The sequence below is a fragment of the Chiloscyllium plagiosum genome, chromosome 3 (genome assembly GCF_004010195.1).
Source record: "Chiloscyllium plagiosum isolate BGI_BamShark_2017 chromosome 3, ASM401019v2, whole genome shotgun sequence".
Classification (NCBI taxonomy): Eukaryota; Metazoa; Chordata; class Chondrichthyes; order Orectolobiformes; family Hemiscylliidae; genus Chiloscyllium; species Chiloscyllium plagiosum.
The window spans coordinates 125428411-125450582 of record NC_057712.1 but is presented as its reverse complement, the minus strand read 5'-3'; the positions used below and the strand labels follow the sequence as shown (position 1 = coordinate 125450582).

Below are 22172 nucleotides of genomic sequence, written 5' to 3'. Positions count from 1 at the left end.
CAATCTTCTGATTTCCCAGTGCTCTTGGCCACTTTATAGACTCTCTTTTTCTGTGATACATTTCCTGAGTTCCATGGTTGTCCAATACCCTTCCCTAGCCGCCCCAGTAATCTTTCTTTTCTTTGGGATAAACCTCTGTACTGTGTCCTCAATTATACCCAGCAGCTCCTGCCATTGTTGCTCTACTGTCTTCACCCCTAGGCTTTACTTCCAGTCAATTTTCGTTAGTTCCTCTCTCATGCCCCTGTAATTACCTTTCTTTAACTGTACACCATTACATCCAATTTTTCCTTTTCTCTTTCAGACTTCAGACTGAACTCTACCATATTATGATCGCTGCCTCCTAAGAGCTCCTTTAATTTAAGATCTTTTCTAAAGTCTGGCTCATTACTTAGCACTAAGTCCAGAATAGCCTGCTCCCTTGTGGGCTCCATCACAAGCTGTTCCAAAAAGCCATCCTGTAAGCATTCCATGAATTCCCTTTCTTTGGTTCCACCGGTAACATAATTCACCCAGACCACTTGCATATTGAAGCCCCCATGATCACCGTGACCTTGCCTTTCTGACATGCCTTCTCTATTTCCTGGTACATCTTGTGCCTCCAGTCCTGACCACTGCTTGGAGGTCTGTACATAACTCCCATTATGGTTTTTTTGCCTTTGTGGTTACTCAACTCCACCCACACAGACTCCACATCATCTGACCCTATATCATTCAGTGCCGTAGATTTAATCTCATTCTTAACTAACAGGCCAACCCTGCCCCCTCTGCCCACCTCCCTGTCTTTTTGATAAGTTGTAAATCCTTGGATGTTTAATTGCCAGCCCTGAACCCCCTGCAACCACATCTCTGTGATGCCTACCACATCATAATCATTCACGATGATTTGTGTCATTAAATCATCGAGGCGCATTCAGGTAAAGTGCCTTAATGCTAATTTTCTTATCCTCATGATTTCCAACATCTCTAGTAATATTTCCTAAGTTATCCTTCCTTTTTTGCTTCATTCCTAGTCTGCCTTGAACTTAAACCCTGCACACATACTAACCTGCTGCTTATCTTTCTACTTGACTCCACACTCCCTGTTCCTTTCCATTTCCCTTCCCCCGACTCACAAGTTTAAAGTCCTAGTGACCACCCTATTTATCCTTTTCCCAAGAATACTGCTTCCAGGTCGGTTCAGGTGGAGACCGTCCCATCGGTACAGATCCCTCCGGTTCCAAACCTGATGCCAATTCCCCATGAAATGAAAGCCCTCTTTCCCACACCAATCTCTTAGTCATGTGTTTACTTCCCTAACTTTCTTATCCCTATGCCAATTAGCACATGGCTTGGGCAGTAATCCAGAGGTTATGACCCTCAAAGACCTGTTCTTCAATTTCCTTCCTAGTGCTTGATATTCCCCAAAAAAGGTCCTCCTGCCTAACCTTGCATACGTTGTTAGGGCCAATGTGGACCACAACATCTGGATCCTCCCCCTCCCCTTCCCGCTCCAATATCTTTTCAAGCTGGTCGGAGATATCCTGCACCCTGGCACCGGGCAGGCAACACACCATGCGGGACTCCCAATCCAGCTCACAAAGGATACTAAATGCCCCCCTAATTATAGACTCTCCTATAACAACTACTTGTCTTTTTGCTCCTCCCTCTTGAATGGCCTTCTGCACCAATGTGCATTGGTCAGCTGGCTCATCCTGTCCACAGCCCTTTCCCTCATCCACAGAGGGAGCAAGAATCTCATACCTGTTGGACAAGGTCAAAGGCTGAGGCTCCTCCACTCCTGAACTCAGAATCCCCCTACCTGCCTCACTTACAGTCACACCCTCTTGTCCCTGATCACTAATCATCCAGCTAACTCTCCGTCTCCCGGATGTGCCGCAGTGTTTGAAGCTCAGATTCCAGATCATCAATCCTGGCATCCAGATCATCCAGCAACCACCAATTGCTGCAGACGTGATCACTGCCGCTCACAATGGGACCAGCCAGCTCCCACATCATACAGCTAAGTGAGGATGTGATGAGTGAAGTTCTGCTAGGCCCTGGAACCTGAGCTTTTTGCAATCTACCATCAATGACTTAAGATGAAGGGAGTGAAGGCATGGTAGCAGATGAGGTAAAGGTAGGTGGGAAAATGTGTTAGGTAAGAGACATAAGGAGGTTGCAGACTGATATAGATGGGGTCAGTGAGTGGGCAAAAGATCTGGCAGATGGAGTATTATGTGGAAAAATGTAAAGTTGTTCACTTTGATGGAGAGTATATGAAGATGGAGTTCTACTTAAATGGAGAATGACTGCAGAATTTCAAGGTGCAGGAGATCGAGGTTGTATTGCATGAGTTAGGTACGGAACGTCATTAGGAAGGCCAATGGAATGCTGTCCTTAACTGCAAGAGGAACTGAGGTTAAGTTACATACTTCAGTCACATAAGGCACTGAGAAGACCACATCCTGCGCAGTTTGAGGTTGGTTACTTCAGGAAGAGTGTACATCAGGAAGGTGGTTCAGAGGAGGTATTATAGATTGATACCTGGTGTCTTGTGAGGGAGAGTTGGATGGGCTGGGTTTGTTTCCACTGAAGTTTAGGAGAGCGGAGGGGTGACTTATGTTGAAGTGTGTCACGTCCTGAATGATCTTGACAAGGTGAATGTGGAAAGGGTGTTTCCTGTTGTGAGTCAGTCCAGAACTACGGGGTCATGATTTAAAATGTAAGCCTTGCCCTTCTGGGATAGAGATAAGGAGCAATCATTTTCTCTTGAAAGGGTACGCAACTCTGGAGCTCTCTGCCTCAGAGGATGGTGGGTGATGTTTTTAAGGAACAACAGGTGAATTAAGTTATTAAGGATAGTTGAAGAATATGGAATTAAAAATATAAACAGTTCATCAATGATCTTACTGAGTTTTAAGAGGATGATTGGTCTATCTCCACTCCCAGTTCATACCTTGCTGTGTCTGATTCACTGACCCAACAAAGAAACCTATCGATCCCCATTGTGAAGACTTGAGTTTCTCTCTAGCATTTACTGCCTGTTACCCGTAATTACTAATGTAGGTATGTAGAAAGGGAAGATCCCTAAATGAGTGGAGGGGGTCTACAGGAGGTGTGACAGCAGGCAGTTCCTGGTTGAAGTGCTGGCCCCCTTCTACGGGCTGCTAGTCCTATGAAGCTGCGTGAAACATTCAGTTGAGTCAAAGCGAACTGATAATTCTGGATCATCAGGTTCCCATTCCCACCGCACTCGCCTTCCAGCCAGATCTTTTTGAGTTGGGATCAGTTCCACTCCCCACCCCACACCACAGTGGGTCAGATGGGCACTCACTGGCCTCCATTGGCTCCCATTCGATTCTAAAACTCTCCTCTTTGTCTCTGTGATCCTCTGTGGCCTCTCCTCCTCATCTCCAAGATCTCCTCCAGCCCCACAACCCTTCAGCTCACCTCCGATTCTATCCTGAGCACCCTCGATTTTCATCGCTTCTCTCATTGGTACCTGTGTCTTAATCACCATCTCGACCTTACGCCCTGAAATTGCCTTTTTAAGCCGTGCTGCGTCTCTAACTCCCTCTTCGAGAGGCTGGGGGTAAATCTATCCCTTTGACCAAGCTGTAAGCCACCAGTTTTAACATCCCGTAAAGTGGCATGGAGATAGCCGTCATCTGAGAGTTACTCTTCGGAAGGACTATGGGACGTCATACTACGCTGAAAGCACTGTGTAAATGGTCAGGTTGTTTCTCATGTGCACACCTTGACTGTTTTGAAGGGATAATGTTCGGGGCTGCCTGTAATCTGACCTACATTGGGAGTGTGCTGAAACAGGCCATAAACCAGCTTCCCAGTTACAAGACTGAGGTTTTCAAGGCGGTATTGGAACAGCTGCATTGGTTCGCAGGACAACAGGTCCGGAATGTTGCTGTGAGTGCTTCTTCTTAATTTATCAAGGATATGTGGGCATCACTGGCTAGGCCAGGATTTTGTTCACCAAATGGGTGAGGGCCACAAACCATCTCTGAGGGGCAGCAGGTAAACATGGGATGTGGACACCACTGGCTGGGCCCAGCATTCATTGCCCATCCCTAATTGCCCCAGAGGGCAGTTAAGCGTCAACGACATTGCTGTGGGTCTGGAGTCACATGTAGGCCAGACCAGGTAAGGATGGCAGATTTCCTTTCCCTGGAGGACATTCGTGAACAAGGTGGGGTAACCTTGCTGGGAGAGTAACCCAGAATACCAGGATTATGCTCGGGATTCATGGGGTCAAATGCCACCAGGGTAGCCAGTAGAATGTAATATCTGGAATTAAAAACTATTTACAACAACACTGACAATGCAACTTTTCTCTTGTTTATTCATGAGGTAGGGTGTTATTGGCAGACCCATTATTGCCTGTCCCTATTTGCCCTAAAGAAGGTGATAGCGAGCTGCTTTCTTAAACCACTGTGGCTGTAGGAACACCCACAATGCCATTAGGAAGACAATTCCAACAATCCTGACCCAGCATTGGTACATTTCCAAGTCAGGACAGTGAGTGGCTTGGAGGGGAACCTACAGAGGCTGGTGTTCGTAACTACCTGCTGCCCCTGGCAGTGGTTGTGGATCTGGAAGGATCTTTGGTAAATTTCTGCAGTGGGGGCAGCACGGTGGCTCAGTGGTTAGCACTGCTGCCTCACAGCACCAGGGACCCGGGTTCGAGTCCAGCCTCGGGTGACTGCCTGTGTGGAGTTTGCACGTTCTCCCCCTGTCTGCATGGGTTTCCTCCAGGTGCTCCGGTTTCCTCCCACAGTCCAAAGATGTGCCGGTTAGGTGAATTGGTCATGCTAAATTGCCCATAGTGTTAGGTGCATTAGTGAGGGGGAATGGGTCTAGGTAGTTTACTCTTTGGAGGGTCAGTGTGGACTAGTTGGGCCGAAGGGCCTGTTTCCACACTGTAGGGAATCTAATCTTGCAGATAGTACACACTGCTGCTACTGAGCAGTGGTGGAGGGAGGGGATGCTTGTGGATGTGATGCCAATCAAATGGGCTGCTTCCTGGATGGTGTCAAGGAGTGTAGGGTGAACCACAATGTGAAGGTAACATTACTGGTAAGGACCAGGGAAACTTTCCCTCCCTAAACGGTATTAGATACTTTTGAACACCATGACCTGCAAATTCTCCAACACGGCATTCACGAACCTGACTTGGAAACATATTGCTGTTCCTTCTTTGTCTCTGGGTCAAAATCTTGGAATTCTGTCCCAAAGGGCATTGTGGGTCAGCCCACAGCAGGTGGACTGCAGCGGTTCAAGAAGGCAGCTCACCCCCACCTTCTCAAGGGCAATAAATACTGGGCCATCCAGTGATGCCCACATCCCATGAACATTTGTTTATTAAAATGCCTGGCAAGCTGTGCAGTTTGAGGTGTGGAGAATAAATGCTCACAGGACTTTCCACATCCCATGAATGATCAAAAGTATACTCTGCCAGGATCCAGAGGGATGGGTGGGTGTTGGGTGCATCAGCAGAAATGGGATGGGTATGGGTGTATCAGCAGGAATAGGATGGGTATGGGTGTTGTGGTTCTGCTCGCCGAGCTGGGAATTTGTGTTGCAGACGTTTCGTCCCCTGTCTAGGTGACATCCTCAGTGCTTGGGAGCCTCCTGTGAAGCACTTCTGTGATGTTTCCTCCGGCATTTATAGTGGCCTGTCCCTGCCGCTTCCGGTTGTCAGTTCCAGCTATCCGCTGCAGTGGCCGGTATATTGGGTCCAGTTCAATGTGTTTGATGATAGAATCTGTGGATGAGTGCCATGCCTCTAGGAATTCCTTGACTGTTCTCTGTTTGGCTTGTCCTATAATGGTAGTGTTGTCCCAGTCGAACTCATGTTGCTTGTCATCTGCGTGTGTGGCTACTAAGGATAGCTGGTTGTGTCGTTTCGTGGCTAGTTGGTGTTCATGGATATGGATCGTTAGCTGTCTTCCAGTTTGTCCTATGTAGTGTTTTGTGCAGTCCTTGCATGGGATTTTGTACACTACATTGGTTTTGCTCATGTTGGGTATCGGGTCCTTTTCCTGGTGAGTTGTTGTCTGAGAGTTTGTGTGCTGTTATGAGTCCTAGTGATCGCAGTAGTCTGACTGTCAGTTCAGAACTGTTCTTGATGTATGGTAGTGTGGCAAGTCCTTTGGGATGTGGCATGTCCACATTCCGTTGTCTTTCCCTTAGGCATCTGTTGATGAAATTGCAGGCTATCCATTTTTGACGAATACATAGTAGAGATGTTCTTCTTCCTCTTTTTGCAGTTCTGGTGGGCTGCAGTGTGTTGTGGCCCTTTGGAATAGTGTCTTGATGCAACTTCTTTTGTGTGTGTTGGGGTGGTTGCTTTCATAGTTCAGGACTTGGTCTGTGTGTGTATTGGTGTATCAGCAGAAATAGGATGGGTATGGGTGTATCAGCAGGAATGGGGTTGGTGTGGGTGTATCAGCAGGAATAGGATGGGTATGGGTGTATCAGCAGGAATGGGATGGGTATGGGTGTATCAGCAGGAATGTGAGGGTGGGGTGTATCAGCAGGAATAGGATCCGATCTCCTGCTATGGGCGGAGGGGGGTATCCACCTGACCTGGATTCCCACAGCAGTGTTTTGTCCGGTGTGGTTCAGGCTAGGCGAAGCAGGAGTGTAGGCTGTATGCAGTTTTAACCCCTCCTTCTCTCTACACCTTCAGGCTGTCGGAGGGAACATCATGACCGCCAGCCCTATCTCAGACCTCAACCCTGTGTTCATGGCCTCTGGCTGTTTGCTGACCTTGTCCTCTGAAGGTGAGTGGTATCCCAGAGGGCCATTAAAACCCTTCAGTGTCTGACTGTGAACATGACCGTGATGTTCATCCTCCCTTTGCCTGTTTCCAGGTGGCAACCGTGTTGTGCGAATGGATGGAGATTTCTTCACGGGCTACAGGAAGACTGTGGTGAAGCCTCAGGAAGTATTGATTTCCATCGAGATCCCCTACACAAAGAAGGTGAGAAACCATCTCCTGGTTACTGTATGCAAACACAAGTAAGGCTCAAGAAACTAAAGATGTTTTGGAGTTCAATAATCAATAGTCTCTTAAGTGGTCACTGTATTCGAAATATTAACTCTGCTTTATCCCCCCCATGCCTGTCAGACCTGCTGAGTTTCTCCACAATGTCTGTCTTTGTTTCAGATCTCCAACATCTGCAGTTCTTTGTCCAATTCTGGTTATGTAATTCTGCATGAGCCCCATTCTAAACAGAAGGTGGTCTGTAATTTGACCAGTGTGGGGATGATCACTACGTAGAATTATAAATTTGGGGGGTTGCTGGTTGGGAGGCATTTTAACCTTAAGACTGGTTGGGATCATTGAGCAAGCAATGTTGTATAAAGTCTAACCTGTCCAGTCTCAGTTTTACCAACACCAGATTGGGGGCAACCAACACTACAAAAAGTCTCTTCAGCACCTCTAATGTCATGGAAAGGCTTGATAAGCAAGGGGAGAAAGAATATCGTGTTGGCAGGAATGTGGATTAGTGAGATCCATGTGATGGTGCTGTAGCTAAATAGTTTAGTTTGTCCAGGTTTTTATTTGAAGAGAGATCACAAGCAGTCTACCAAGACCTCTAGAGTAAATAGCTTGTGAGGCCCTGTTTTTTTTTTAATGTTGGAACAACAGAAGCAGCCTGGCTGGGTGTGGCCAGCTCTCAAAGACCAGGATTATGGGCTTGAAGAAGTGGAAGATATTTTTTCATCTCTTGATGACAGCCAAATGATGGGTGTTCTCTTCCTATGCTGTTAGATTGCATGTGAGACAAAGTCTGTTTTTCTGATTTTATCTTTTTGCCAAGGTATGTTTATGGAATGTTACTACATTGGAAAAGCTAATTAGTGACATGTACTGTACCTATTAATCTGTTAAGTTTTCCAAGAGAGGTAAGTTATTCTAAGTTCCTCTTTCTGTGGTTGTGCTTTAGCTATAGTGTTTAAATAAATTGTGTTTTGCTCAATGTTGAGTAGTTTGACCAGTTGCATCAGATCTGGAACATGGACTTCACACCTGCCTTTAAAATAAGAAACAGTAAAGGTCCAGGCTACCCTGTTAAAGTATTTGGAGGGAGTCTGGCCTGGTCCATGAAATCAGTCATGAAGCTATTGAATGGCAGAGCAGGTTTATGTGGCTGGGTACCCTACTCCCACTTCTTATGTGAATGTGTGTATGTTTAGAGAGTCATAGAGATGCACAGCACAGAAACAAGCCCTTCAGTCCAACCCGTCCATGCCGACCAGATATCCTAAATTACTTTAGTCCCATTTGCCAGCACTTGGCCCATATCCCTCTTAAGTCTAGATTAGAGTGGTGCTGGAAAAGCACAGCAGGTCAGGTCAGTATCCGAGAAGCAGGAAAATCGACGTTTCGGGCAAAAGCCCTCCCTCTTCTGCACCGTCTCCCAAGTTCCTAAAGTGTGGTCAAGTCATTGCCTCAGTCTGTTCCTCTGCAGGGGGAGTATTTCTCAGCGTACAAACAGGCCCAAAGAAGGGACGATGATATCGCAATTGTGAACTGCGGGATGAGAGTGGCTTTCAAGGAAGGCACCGACATTGTGGAAGAGTCGGGACTGAGTTACGGAGGCATGGCTCCTACCACTGTGTTTGCGAAGAAGACATGTGCACTGTTGCTTGGAAAGTGAGTCTCCTCAGAGTTCATGCAACATGACGGGCTTTCCCTTTCATTTGAGTGAGGCCATTGAAGTAAGGCTTCCCAATCACTGGTGGGTTGGGTTAATATGTGATAAACTTCCCAAGCGATACACTGGACTAATTGGTCAGAATTCATGCCCCTCAATCAAGAGTGGGAACAGCGATATGGAGTAAGGCAGAGAGGCCCTGAACTACACAGACACTCAGTTCCCCCTGGACTTAGCTCTCATTGACATGGTTATGGATTAAGAATTATTTGGGGAAGTAATCACCTCAGTGTAATACATTCCATTCCTAATAGCCAAGTGGTAATGGAGAAATGTTGGAGTCTAATCTCTGCACATTTCAACATTTTTATTTACAGAGTCATACATTACAAGCATCCATTTCCCATTGCAACATTCACAGTTTCAGTTGTCTCCTATATGTAGGAGCAGAAGTGCCCTTCATTTTAACACACAAGTGATATCCAGTCTAAATAGTCAGAATTCATGCCCCTCATTCAACAGTGGGAAAAGCGATATGGGCTACGGTAGAGAGACCCTGAAACACACAGATAATCAGTTCCCCCTGGACTTAGGTCTGCATGATAATGCCCTCCATCAGAGCACAGTTGACCAATAAACAGCTAACACAATCTAGGGGGAGTAACACATTCCCTAAGGGCCTGTTGATAACAGCCTCTAATGACTGTGATAACTCCCCTCTGTCAGGAACCTGCTGTTCAGGAGTCTGGACTCTGTGCCAGTGCAGATTGAGGTTTCTGGCGGAGGAGAGGACCCGGGTTGCTGGGGATGAGAGGAATGGCCTGGGGTGGAGATGTGGGCTAGTCTCTGGCTTGTAGCTAACATCAGACTCAAAAACCTGGCACATATGCCCGTCCTCCCCCATGGTGGGGGCTGAGGCGGCTCAGGCAATAATGCAGACTCCCATCGTGACCTGTCATGTTGTAACATCGTGGCGTTGGTGGGTGCGGGGGGAGGGGGGGGAGAAAGCAGAGAAATGACGCCTTACACACACCATGGGCAGAACTGAAAATGGGCCGCAAACAGCCGGTCTCGCTCTAAGTCTTATTTTCGAATATTGACGTGCTCTCAGATTTGACAGTCATTGATTTCCTCCCCCTCCCCTTCCCACCCTGCCTCCCGTTTAGGAAATGGAATAAGACGTTGCTGCAGGAGGCCTGCTCACAGCTCGCAGGTGAACTCACTCTCTCGCCCTCTGCCCCCGGTGGCATGGTACAATTCCGACGCACCTTGACCCTCAGCTTCTTCTTCAAGTTCTACCTCAGCGTCCTCCAGAAGCTTCGGCAAGACTTCCAGAACGTGGGTATCTCTGACCCTCTGCTCACTCCCGGTCCCCTCCTTTTCAAGAAAGCTTTCAACAGCTTCTATGTCCTATCATAGATTAACATCCTTTCAATTCTCTTCTTAAACTTCTTTATTCCCCATCTGTAAACATCACTTTATGGGACACTCTGTTCAGCAAAGGTACTGTCTAGATGTAGGATTTTAATGGGAGTGAATGAGGGAATGGGCCTGACCTCAGCCAAAGTAGGACCTGCTTATTGAAGTAATGTTTTCAATGTTCGTCTTTTACACAAATTGACAAACTGGGACTCCACGTCAAAAAGTACTTGATAGGCTGTGAAGCCCCGTAGGAGTTGGGAAGTCACGTTGAGGTTGTACAGGACTTTGGTGAGGCCACTTCCAGAGTACCATGTCCACTTCTGGTCATTCTTTGGGAAGGGTGTTATCAAGCAGGAGAGGGTTTAGAAAAGATTTACCGAGATGTTGCGGGGTATGGACGGGTATGGTTTGAGTTATGAAGAGAGTCGAGACAGTCAAGGACTTTTTTCACTGGAGTTTAGGAGGTTGGGAGGCAACATTATGGAAGTTTATAAAATAATGAGGGGGAGAGATAGAGTTAATGATCGGTGTCTTTTTCCTTGGATGGGGAATTTCAAGACGAGAGGGGACATTTTTAATGTGAGAGGAAAGAAATTTTATAAAGAAATGGGAGCAATTTTTTTTCACAGAGGATGGTACACAGAGGATGGAATCAACTTCCTGAGAAAGTGGTGGATGTGGGTATAATTACAGCGTTTAAAAGATATTTGGATCAGTACATGGACAGGACAGGTTTGGATGGATATGGGCCAGGAGCAGGCAGGTAGGACTGGTTTAGTTTGGGATTATGTTTGGCACGGACTAGTTGGAACAGAAGGTCTGTTTCCATGTTGGATATCACACTAGATTCTAAGTGTACAACAGGTTTATTTGTCTCATCATAATTTTCATGCCGATAGCTTAGTTTCAGATAGTGTCTGTTTATTTTGTTCCAAATCCTCACTTCAGTGTGAGCAGAGATATATTACCACATTTGAGGAGATGATGGTCAAGTTGAATTATCACATTAAATCATCTTGAAAGTGTTCCACTGTTATTTCTTGCTGTTGTGTGGGTAATATTTGATAATCACTGGACGTCTGCTTTCCCTTTCCTCCCATTAGGATATCCAAGTTGAATCCATACCTCCAGATTACGTCAGTGCCACGGAATTATTCCACAAGGATCCACCTTCAGCAGTTCAACTGTTCCAGGTTAGTGGTTACGGTGTTTTATTACCAAATGTATCAGGTACACGTTTAAAGAACTTCTTACCTTGACGTCCAAAGTAATAAGAATCGCACAAACACAAAACAGAATCTCTGGTGAAGTCAGAGAGTATCATTCATTTAGTCAGCAGTTCTTAGACAAGATAGACTCCCAAGTTGCCTGATTTTGGGAAGAGAATGTTCACCTCCATCTTCTGTCGAGCGTGTTTCTGAAAGACTGCGGGTGGCATGGTGGCTCACAAAGCCAGGGACCCGGGTTTGATTCTACCCTCGGGTGAGTGTCTGTGTGGAGTTTGCACATTTTCCCCGTGTCTGCGAGGGTTCCCTCTGGGTGCTCTGGTTCCCTCCCACAGGTTAGCTGGATTGGCCATGCTAAATTGCCCGATAGTGTGCAGGGATGTGCACCCTAGGTGGATTAGCCATGGGAAATTCAGGGTTACAGAGATAGACTACAGGGTTGGGTCTGGGGGGGATACTGTTCGGAGGGTTGGTGTTGACTCGATGGGCCAAATGGCCTGTTTCCACACTGTAGGGATTCTATGATTGGAAGTCTCTGTTTAGCTATTTGAGTAGTGTCCTGTTGAGCTTTGTGTCAGTTACAGCTCAGTGAGTGTCACGCTGTTACTTTCAAATCAGAGTCATCAGGAATTCAAGTCCCATTCCGGGGAATCAAGTACAAAATCCCAGATTAACACCCTCAGTACTGTACTGAGGGTGTCTCTGAATCCTGGATGTGCTTTCAGATGAATGATGGAGTTGGGTTAAGATTAGATAATGTTTTGTCTCATTAAGATATGGAATTTTCTTTCCAAGAAAACGTCTGAGGCAGGACCATTGAATTTATTTGAATGAAAAATCACATGACGTCAGGTTATAGTCCATCAGGTTTAGTTAAAAGTACAAGCTTTTGGACCTCCGGTCCTTCGTCGGGTAGCTAGTCAGGAGCAGCGCTCCGAAAGCTTGTACTTTTAAATAAATCTGTTGGACTGTAACCTGGTGTCAGTTTTAACTTTGCCAACCCCAGTCCAACACTGGCACCACCACATCATGAATTCTCTTGAGGCAAAGTTAGGTAGATTTTTGATAAGGATATGCAGAGGGCCCAGGCAGGATTTGACACCACAATCAGACCAGAGCATGTTCTTTGGCCAAATGGCCTAATCCAGATCCTAAGCCTTATGTTTCTATGAGACATTAAACTAAAGTCTGCCCCATGGCACTATATTTGAAAGGACAGTAGAGGAGATGTGTCTGTGGCTTGGCCTATATCTATCCTGCACTCCACATGGTGAAAACAGGTGCTACTGTCACACCGCTGCCTGTAGTGTGCATTATTAATTTGAATTTGATTGGTGAGACTTGCACCATCTGATTTGACGTTTGTTAAAAGCTGGAAGATTGGAATGAGGATTCCCAGGGAAAGGCAAGAAAGTGGGTGTGGGAAGTGTCCGATCGGCCATGATCCTATTGAACCAAGGGGCTGAATGGCCTACTCCTGTTCCTTTCTACTTACAGTCTTGTGGAACGTAGTGTTGAGATAAAGGATCAGCCATGATCAAACTGAATGGCAAAAGTGGCTCCTTGTTTTAGTCTGTCCATGGTTCCATGTTGAACGGGATGTGAAGATCCATCTATTTCACACTCGGACTAGCGTGTCTCTCGATCTCCAGCTTGTGAGTCAGTTTGAAGGAAAAGGAAACAGCCTTAGGCTATTGTGAAAATGTCCTCCGCCATTATTTAGTGATTACCACTCGAAAGTGATAAATGTGGAATTGGACCGTGAAGGATTGAGAGGTGGTCTTATAGAAATCTATAAAACAACGAGAGGTATAGACAAAGTTAATGGCAGTCATCTTTTCCCTCCAGTTGGGGCTTTCAAGACTGGGGTCGCACTTTTAAGGTGAGAGGAGAGAGATTTTAAAAAGACACGAGGGGCAATTCTTTTACAGAGAGGGTGGTTTGCATGTGGAATGAACTTCCTGAGGAAATGGTGGATGTGGGTGTAATTACAGCAGCTAAAAGACATTTAGATATCGACATGAATAAGGAATGTTTGGAGGGGTATGGTCCAGTAACAAGCAAGTGGGACCAGATTAATTTGGGATTATGGTCAGCATGGACTGGTTGGACCGAAGGGTCATAGCTGTATGACTCAATGACTCGATGTCATAGCCCACTGATAGTCACCATCCATATATCAGGGGATCGGAGTGCGTTTTCATCATTGAGAAAGTGTAGGGGCAAATTGGCTTTGCAAGTAGCGACATTGAGTTCAAAAGGAAAGCGAGTCCTTTACATAAAAGTATAAGAAATATGACTGCACCACAGCACAACCTTGTCTCTACTTTTCAATAAGATCAAGGCTGATCTTCCCCATCATTTCCACTTTCTCGGCCTATCCATTCACTCACTCGCTATCCAAAATTCACTGGAGTCTTTGTGAACAATTCGGAGCAATTGGTTCCTTGGGTCAAACTATCAACACGATAGCGCCTAAGTGCTGCTCTATGTTTGCCCACTTTAGAGATTCCAGAACTAGAGGGCATTGGTTTAGGGTGAGAAGGGCAAGATATAAAAGGGACCTACGGGATACCTTTTTAAGGCAGAGGGTGGTACGTGTATGGAATGAGCTGCCAGAGGAAGTGGTGGAGGCTGGTACAATGGCAACATTTAAAAGGCACCTGGATGGGTATATGAATAGGAAGGGTTTAGAGGGATATGGGCCAAGTGCTGGCAGATGGGAGAGATTGGGTTAGGATATCTGATCGGCATGGATGAGTTGGACCGAAGGGTCTGTTTCCATGCTGTACAGCTCTATGATTCGATGACTATGACTGGGTTCTTGTTGAGATACATGAATATGAACAATGCTCACTATTTACACAGTTATAAGATCTCAGAATTGCGCAGATTTGTGCTAGCTGATGTTACAGCTACATTGTGTTCAATTCTGGTCGGTACATTACAGGAAGGATGTGGAGGCTTTAGAGAGGGTGCTGAAGAGGTTTATCATAGAGTCATAGTGTCATAGAGACATACAACACGGAAACAGACCCTTTGGTCCAACTCGTCCCTCTCACCTTAAACCTATGCCCTCTAGTTCTGGACTCCCCCCACCCCAGGGAAAAGACTATATCTATTTATCCTATCCCTGCCCCTCATGATTTTATAAACCTCTATGAGGTCACTCCTCGGCCTCCAATGCTCCAGGGAAAACAGCCCCAGCCTGTACAACCAATCCCTACAGCTGAAATCCTCCAACCCTAGCAACATCCTTGTAAATCTTTCCTGAACCCTTTCAAGTTTCACAACAGCTTTCTAATAGGAAGGCGACCGGAATAGCACACAATACTCTAAAGGTGGCCTAACCAATGTCCTGTACAGTCGCAACATGACCTCACAACTCCTGTACTCAATACTCTGACCAATAAAGGAAAGCATACCAAATGCCTTCTTCACTATCCTATCGACCTGCGACTCCACTTTCAAGGAGCTATGTACCAGGATTCTGTCTGGATTAGAGGGTATGAGCTATTAGGAGAGATTGGACAAACTGGGGTTGTTTTCGCTGAAGTGGCGGAGGCTTAGGGGAGACCTGATAGAAGTTTAGGAAATTGCAAGATGCATAGATAGAGTTGACGGTCAGAATCTATTTCCCTGGATTGAAATGTCTAATACTAAGGGACATGCATTTAAGGTGAGAGGGGAAAAATTCAAAGGAGATGAGAGGGGCAAGCTTTTTGGACAGAGAGTGGTAGGAGTCTGGAACGTGCTGCCAGGGGTGGTGATTGAGGGGCTTTTAGATTAGCACATGAATAAGCAAGGAATGGAGGGATATGGACCAAAGGCAGGGGGAAGGAATTAGATTAATTTGGCATCATGTTTGGCACAACATTGTGAGCTGAAGGGCTTGTTCCTGTGCTATACTGTTCTATGTTCTGTATATGACTGCAACACTACATAAAGCTCACTGCATTAACACAGCGACTGGAGACTAGGTCCTTTATACTGGAACATCATGTGTCTAGCTGCTATCCAATTGACATCAAGGTACCCTGCCTCTCTGGGAGCCAAGCAATAATATAAATGGTGCCATGAGCCCTTGGGTGCGGATAGTATTCCTATCTCTGGATCAGGAAACCTGCGTTTACATCCCACCTGCTCCAGGGGTGTGTCATAATTTCCCTGGAAAGGTTGGTAAGGAAAATGCCTCCAACACATACTGTACCTCCCGAGCATCTCAACGCTCTGGAGAAATTACTGAGGAGGTTTACCATGAGTGTTCAGGGTCCTTTGTTACTTGGAAAACATGGGATTGTTCTCAGCAGAGAAAATGTTAAATTTGACACGTGTTTTTTTAAAAGCAAGTAGGGGAAACTGTTCCCTCAAGTAAGTCGGCTAGTAATCAATGGTTTTAGGGTATTAGGTGGAAAGAAAATCACACAGAGGGTTGTTAAGATCTGAATAGCTGTTGGAAAAATTCTGTAGGAACTTTCAAAGGCATGTATTTGACAGATACTAATTCACATGGTTACGGGAAGAAAGCTGGTGTGAGAGACTTAGGCAATTCCTTCAAAGAACTGCCACAGGTATATTGGGCCAAATGGCCTCTTGCTGTACTGTCAGATTCTCGGAATGGTGAATTGCTTGGCACCTCGGGAGCCATGGGATGTGATGCCGACCACGACTTACAACACCGGAGTGCACCACTCACTGCAGCCATTCCCGGTCACCGGTCCTTGTTATTGGAATCAAAGCCACCCTTTTATCCTCACTCTGCAGGAAGTGCCTCCTAACCAGTGCCCCATGGATGTAGTCGGACAGCCACTGCCCCATCTGTCAAGCCTCAAACAAGCCACCGGGGAGGCCCTTTACTGTGACGACCTGCCCTGCTTCGAGAAGGAGCTCTACCTGGCTCTGGTGACCAGCACTGAAGCTCACGCCAAGATAAGGTAACAGTTCCCTTGTGACCTCTCCTTGTAGGACAGAGATCTGGATGTAGGTTTGCTCGCTGAGCTAGAAGGTTCGTTTTCAGATGTTTTGTCACCATACTAGGTAACATCTTCAGTGAGCCTCTGGATGAAGCACTGGTTGTGTAGCCTACTTTCTATTTATATGTTTGGGGGGGGGTTCCTTGGGTTGGTGATGTCATTTCCTGTGGTGACATCATTTCCTATGGTGATGTCATTTCTAGTTTTATTTTCTCAGGGGATGGTAAGTGGGATCCAAGTCAATGTGTTGGTCGATAGAGTTCCAGTTGGAATGTCATTCTTCTAGAAATTCTCGTGCGTGTCTCTGTTTTGCTTGTTCTAGGATCGATGTGTTGTCCTTCCTCATCCCCATATGTAAGGATACTAGTGAGAAAGGGTCATGTCGTTTTGTGGTTAGTTGGTGTTCATATAACCTGGTGGCTAGTTTTCTGCCTTTTTGTCCAATGTAGTGTTTGTTACAGTCCTTGCATGGTATTTTGTAAATAACATTAGTTTTGCTTGTTGCCTGTACAGGGTCTTTCGAATTCATTAGCTGCTGTTTGTGTGTTGGTGGGTTTGTGGGCTACCATGATGCCAAGGGGTCTGAGTAGTCTGGCAGTCATTTCCGACATGTCTTTGATGTAGGGGAGAGTGGCTAGGGTTTCTCGATGCGTTTTGTCTGCTTGGTTGGGTTTGCTGCTGAGAAAGCGGTGGACTGTGTTCATTGGGTAACCATTCTTTTTGAATACACTGTATAGGTGATTTTCCTCTGCTCTGCGTAGTTCCTCTGCGCTACAGTGAGTGGTGGCTCATTGGGATAATGTTCTACCAGAGACCTGACAAAAAGAGGGAAGGCTGGGCAACTCTCCAGATGATGTGGGATCTGAGAATGCTGTTATTGTGCTACAGGATTAGTAATCCAGTGAATGAGAGCTCAAGTTTCACCTGAACCTCTGTTTTTAAAATGGGAAAATTTATAAAGCTTGTTTCAAGAAATGTGACCATTCGTGTTGCAATGACACTTCACAAATCTGTGGAAACTGTACAGATGTGTGGACTGTGATACAAAATTAAGGAAATCTGCACATTGCAATTATTTGTATATTGAAATGTTCACAATTCTTTTGTTATTTAATATTTTGTTTTTCTGTCAATGATAGGTATGGTGTCATGAATTATATTTGTACTGTTTCAGTTGTACTGTCATCACAATTTGTCACCAGCAGATGGCGTTACGTGACCTTTTTCAATAGGTCAGTGATCTAGCTGTCTGAAACACTCAAGTGCGCTGGAAAGAGACCACAGCCGTTGTCAAACATACTTTTTTTTCTCACATTTCCTGCAGTTCAATTGATACAAGTGAAGCCCTGAAGGTTCCTGGAGTGACGCACTTCCTCACAGCCAAGGATGTCCCTGGGAGCAACCAAACGGGGCAGATCTTAATGGATGAGACAGTGTTTGCTGATGGAGTGGTCAGTCATCATCATTTACACATCACTGGGGACCGAGCCTTCGGAAGGGTGGGAGGCTGAGCTGTGAGGACGCTGCAGAGATGCTTCAGTGTGGTTTGGATAAGTGGGAAAATCCACGACAGATGAAGTATGTTGGGCATAAATGTGTGGTTATCCACTTTGGTAGCAAAAACAAGATGGCGGATTACTTGCTCTCATAGCCCCCTGAAAGTGGCCACACAAATAGATAGTAAAGAAGGCATATGGCATGCTTGCCTTCATTGGTCAAGGAATTGAGTACCGGAGTCAGGATGTTGTAGTGCAGCTTTATGAGACATTTTTTTAGGCCAGACTTTGAGTTTTGCATTCAAAAAGGCTCCAGAAAGAAAAATCTGAGAAGTGGCACTCAATGACTTTTCCTGGCAGGGAGCTGGCAGGCACGTGATGGGCCAAATGGCCTTGTAAGGTGTTGCCACATAGTCTGCTGTGATTCGGCAACTAGAGGTTTGGAAAGAAAGAAGGGAGAAGTGTCACTTCTAGGACATGGGAGAGATTGCATGGCAATTCCAGCTGGATAAAGCCCAATCGCCTCATACAACACTCAGCTCTATGTCAGAATGCCGGCCCAGATCTTACGTGCCTGTGTTGTATTTAATGGAACTGCCTTGTTTTTCCACCTCAGTCGAGGCTGGATGCCCAATGCACGAGTTTGTGTCACTGGGGAAGCATTTTCTGTTGACAGTGAAATGCCATTAGCCAGAATTAGCTATACTCACCTCCCACTCCCCCCACCGCCACCTCCATCTCGAAATCACTTGACTATGTTTTGATAGACACCAGATGTTGTGCTTTCAACATCCAAATCTAAAAGCATACTCCCCTTATCTATGGTGCAAATATTTGCGAAAGCAAAGAACTCTGAATACTGGAAGTCCTAAATGGAAGTGGTAAATATTGGAGGAGACTCAACATCTGTGATAAGACAGAGTCAATGTTTAAAGCCAATGACCTTTCATTGTCAACAGACGTTCCCTCATTGGCACACTCTCAGGCATTGGGCATTCCAACTTCTACTGAAGTGAGAAAACAAGGCAGTCTAGAAATAAAGGTCATGATTTGGAGATGCCGGTGTTGGACTGGGGTGTACAAAGTTAAAAATCACACAACACCAGGTTATAGTCCAACAGGTTTAATTGGAAGCACACTAGCTTTCGGAGCAATGCTGCTTCATCAGGTGTATGTGGAGGAGCCCTTCCAATTAAACCTGTTGGACTTTAGCCTGGTGTTGTGTGATTTTTAACTAGAAATAAAGGGCACTCAATATCTGGGTCTACATTCTGACATAGAGCTGAGGGTTGTATGAGACAATCAGACTTAATCCAGTTGGGACAGCAGTGTGGTCTTTCCCAAGTCCTAGAAGTGACACACGTCCTTTTGTACCAAAAGCTAATGCACCATCATTGGCAACCTTGGGATGTGAGGAGTGTCATGATTGTAATGAGGTCAGTCAAGTGGACCACTTAGAATGTGAGTTCTCTGACTAGGGCTGTGAACCTGGTCCAATCAGGGAGCTCTGGATATTACAAAGTGATTGAATGTCAGGTATACTGACAGTAAGGTGCCTGATCCTGTGTGAGGTAGTACGACAGTCAAGAACTGTTCGTGTATTGCCTGGATACTGGAAGATAGTGAGGACTGCAGATACCGGAATGTCAGAGTTGATAAAACGTGGAGCTGGACAAAGCACAGCAGGTCAGGCAGCATTGAGAATAGCAGGAGAGTTGACATTACAGGCAGTATCCTTCATTAGAACTGGGGGAGAGGGAAGGGGGCTGAGAGATAAATTGAGGGGGCTGGGGCTGGTGGAAAGGTAGATGGGATGGCGATAGGTGGATGTGGGTATGAGGTGAATAGGATTGATCAGTGGGAAGTGGGGAGCAGATAGATTGGAAGGAAGATGGACAGGTCAGATCAGGTCAAGGGGGTGTGGCGGAGAGGAAGGGCTGGGATGAGGTTGGGGGTTGGAGAGACTTGGAAACTGGTGAACTCTACATTGAGGCCATAAAGTTGTAAGCTCCCAAGCCGGAAGATGAGGTGTCTTTCCTCCAGTATATGTGTAGCCTTGCGTTGACGGTGGAGGAGGCCCAGGATGGGCATGTCATCGGGGGGTGTGGGAGGGGGAGTTGAAATGGCTGGCAAAAGGGAGGTGGGGTTGATTGGAGGGTGCAGACCATAGATATGCCCCGAACCGGTCCCTGAGTTTGCGCTCGGTCTTTCCAATGTAGAGGAAACCACATCGGGAGCAATGGACACAGTAAATCAGGTTGGAGGAAATGTGGGTAAATCTCTGCCGAACTTGGAATGATTCTCTGGAGCCTTGAATGGATGTGAGGATGGGAGGTGTGACAGCTGGAGTTAGTTCAAGGAGAACACGGTCCACAGAGCTCAAGCTGTGGTGTGGGTCTGTGAGGAGGCTGTTGTACTGCACCCAGTTCTCCCTGCTGTTAGTATCCCAGCATAGGCATATGGGACAAACGTGCAGCCTACACAGCCACATCATGAACTCAGCGTCCATGGCCATCAGACACCTGGAGCTCCCCCTGTGGGTGAGGCTCCTTCTCTGCTGCCACAAATTCTGGAAATTATTCCTTAAGGTTGCGATGTTTTATAACCACCCGTTTTTGTTTGGGTCTGTGTGTAGGTCACTTGTGTAGGACACGTCATTGGGGCAATTGTTGCTGACACAGAGATTCATGCCCACACAGCTGCGAAAGCAGTAAAGATCACGTATGAGAAGCTTAAACCTATCATCACCATTCAGGTAATTCACTCCACCTGGTGATATTACTCGCCTGTTCTCTCTTTTATATTATGATGATGTGAAGGGATGTGTTTAACTTGCTCCTTAGGTTAATAGCTATTCAAGCCTTGAAATGCCTAATGGTACATTTAGAAGCATGGAAACTTGAGAATCGGAGCGGGAGTAGGCCATTCAGCCCTTCAAGCTTGCTCTGTCATTCAATTCAATCATAGCTAACCATCCAGCTCGTCTTTCTCCTCGTACCCTTTAACCCTTGTAGCCCTGCGAACCCTATCTAACTCCTCTATGAAAAACATTCAATGTTTTGGCCTTAACCACTTTCTATGACAGAGAATTCCACAGACTCACCCACTCCCTGGATGAAGACATTTCTCCTTAATGGCTTCCCCCAATATCTGCAGACTGTCAGCCCTGGTTCTATTTTTTTCTTTTTTTTTCTGACACCTGCTTTTTTTCTTTCTTCTTTCTCTTTTTTCCCCCCAGCACCCATGTTGTGTGTGTGCAGGTGTGAGACACAGTGAAAGACACAAGGTGTATGAATCTTTATTCAAATTCCCACCACCAGGAAGAAAGGAAACACCCGAGTGGCCAGTGACAAGCAGTGCCCTTCACATCAAAAGGGCAATGCTGTGTGATCCAATAGTGAAGGGGAGAGCAGGGATTAAATCAAATAATGCACTCCACTCCCTGCGGTACCCACCTTCCCCTGAACAACTCCAGGGTCTTGGTGGACACCGCGTGCTCCTTTTCCAGAGACACCCAGGCTCTAACGTATCAGCCCTGGTTCTAGGTGTCTAACTTGATTTAATTTCAATTATAGCCTTATTTACTGTGTAGGCATATGGTAATTCAGTATGAATTTGAACAATCAACATTCTTTAGCTGCAGAATTCCAATGCATTGCAGGTTAAAGGTCAGCCAAATCCTTACTAATTTTTCAAGTATCTCTATTCATATCAACTTCTCCTATTCTGTTTTTCACCTTCAACAGGACAATTTGTGTGTTTCATGATGCATGACTATCGTTCAACATTTGTTTGATTAAACGTTGTCCTCACAGCTGTAGAAATTTTCCCTCCCTTGATCACACTCCTCTATTTGAATTGAATTGAAATTGAATTGAATTTATTGTCACCTGTACCAAGGCACAGTGAAAAGCTTTGCCTTGCGAGCAATACAGGCAGATCACAGAGTTAAGTAGCATAGATAAGTAAATCATAGGTATACAGCGGTAAAAACAAAAACACAGGTACAGGCTAATGTTAAGATTTGTGAGTCCATTCAGTATTCGAACAACAGTAGGGTAGAAATTGTTTCAAAACGGCTAATGTTAGATTTGTGAGTCCATTCAGTATTCGAACAACAGTAGGGTAGAAATTGTTTCAAAACTGGCTGGTGCATATGTTCAGGCTTCTGTACCTTCTCCCCGATGGTAGAGGTTGTAGAAAAACATTGCCAGGGTGGGATGGATCTTTGAGAATGCTGGCGGCCTTTCCTTGACAGTGGGCCTGGTAGATGGATTCTATAGATGGGAGGTTGGCCTTTGTGATTGTCTGGGTCGAGTTCACCACTCTCTGTAACCGTCTCCAATCTTGAATGGTACAGTTGCCATACCAGGTAGTGATACATCCAGACAG

At 45.8% G+C, this 22172-nt stretch overlaps 1 protein-coding gene across 1 annotated transcript in view; it reads left to right on the top strand.

The window, feature by feature from the left end:
- Positions 1-22172, top strand: part of xdh (xanthine dehydrogenase) — a 143732-nt gene that overhangs the window by 66784 nt on the left and 54776 nt on the right. Inside the window, exons 12-20 of the mRNA XM_043675419.1 lie at positions 3719-3906; positions 6689-6782; positions 6873-6982; positions 8478-8662; positions 9830-10001; positions 11189-11278; positions 16076-16245; positions 17609-17735; positions 20416-20535. Coding sequence (XP_043531354.1) covers positions 3719-3906; positions 6689-6782; positions 6873-6982; positions 8478-8662; positions 9830-10001; positions 11189-11278; positions 16076-16245; positions 17609-17735; positions 20416-20535 — 1256 coding nt within the window. The remainder of the gene's footprint in view (positions 1-3718; positions 3907-6688; positions 6783-6872; positions 6983-8477; positions 8663-9829; positions 10002-11188; positions 11279-16075; positions 16246-17608; positions 17736-20415; positions 20536-22172) is intronic.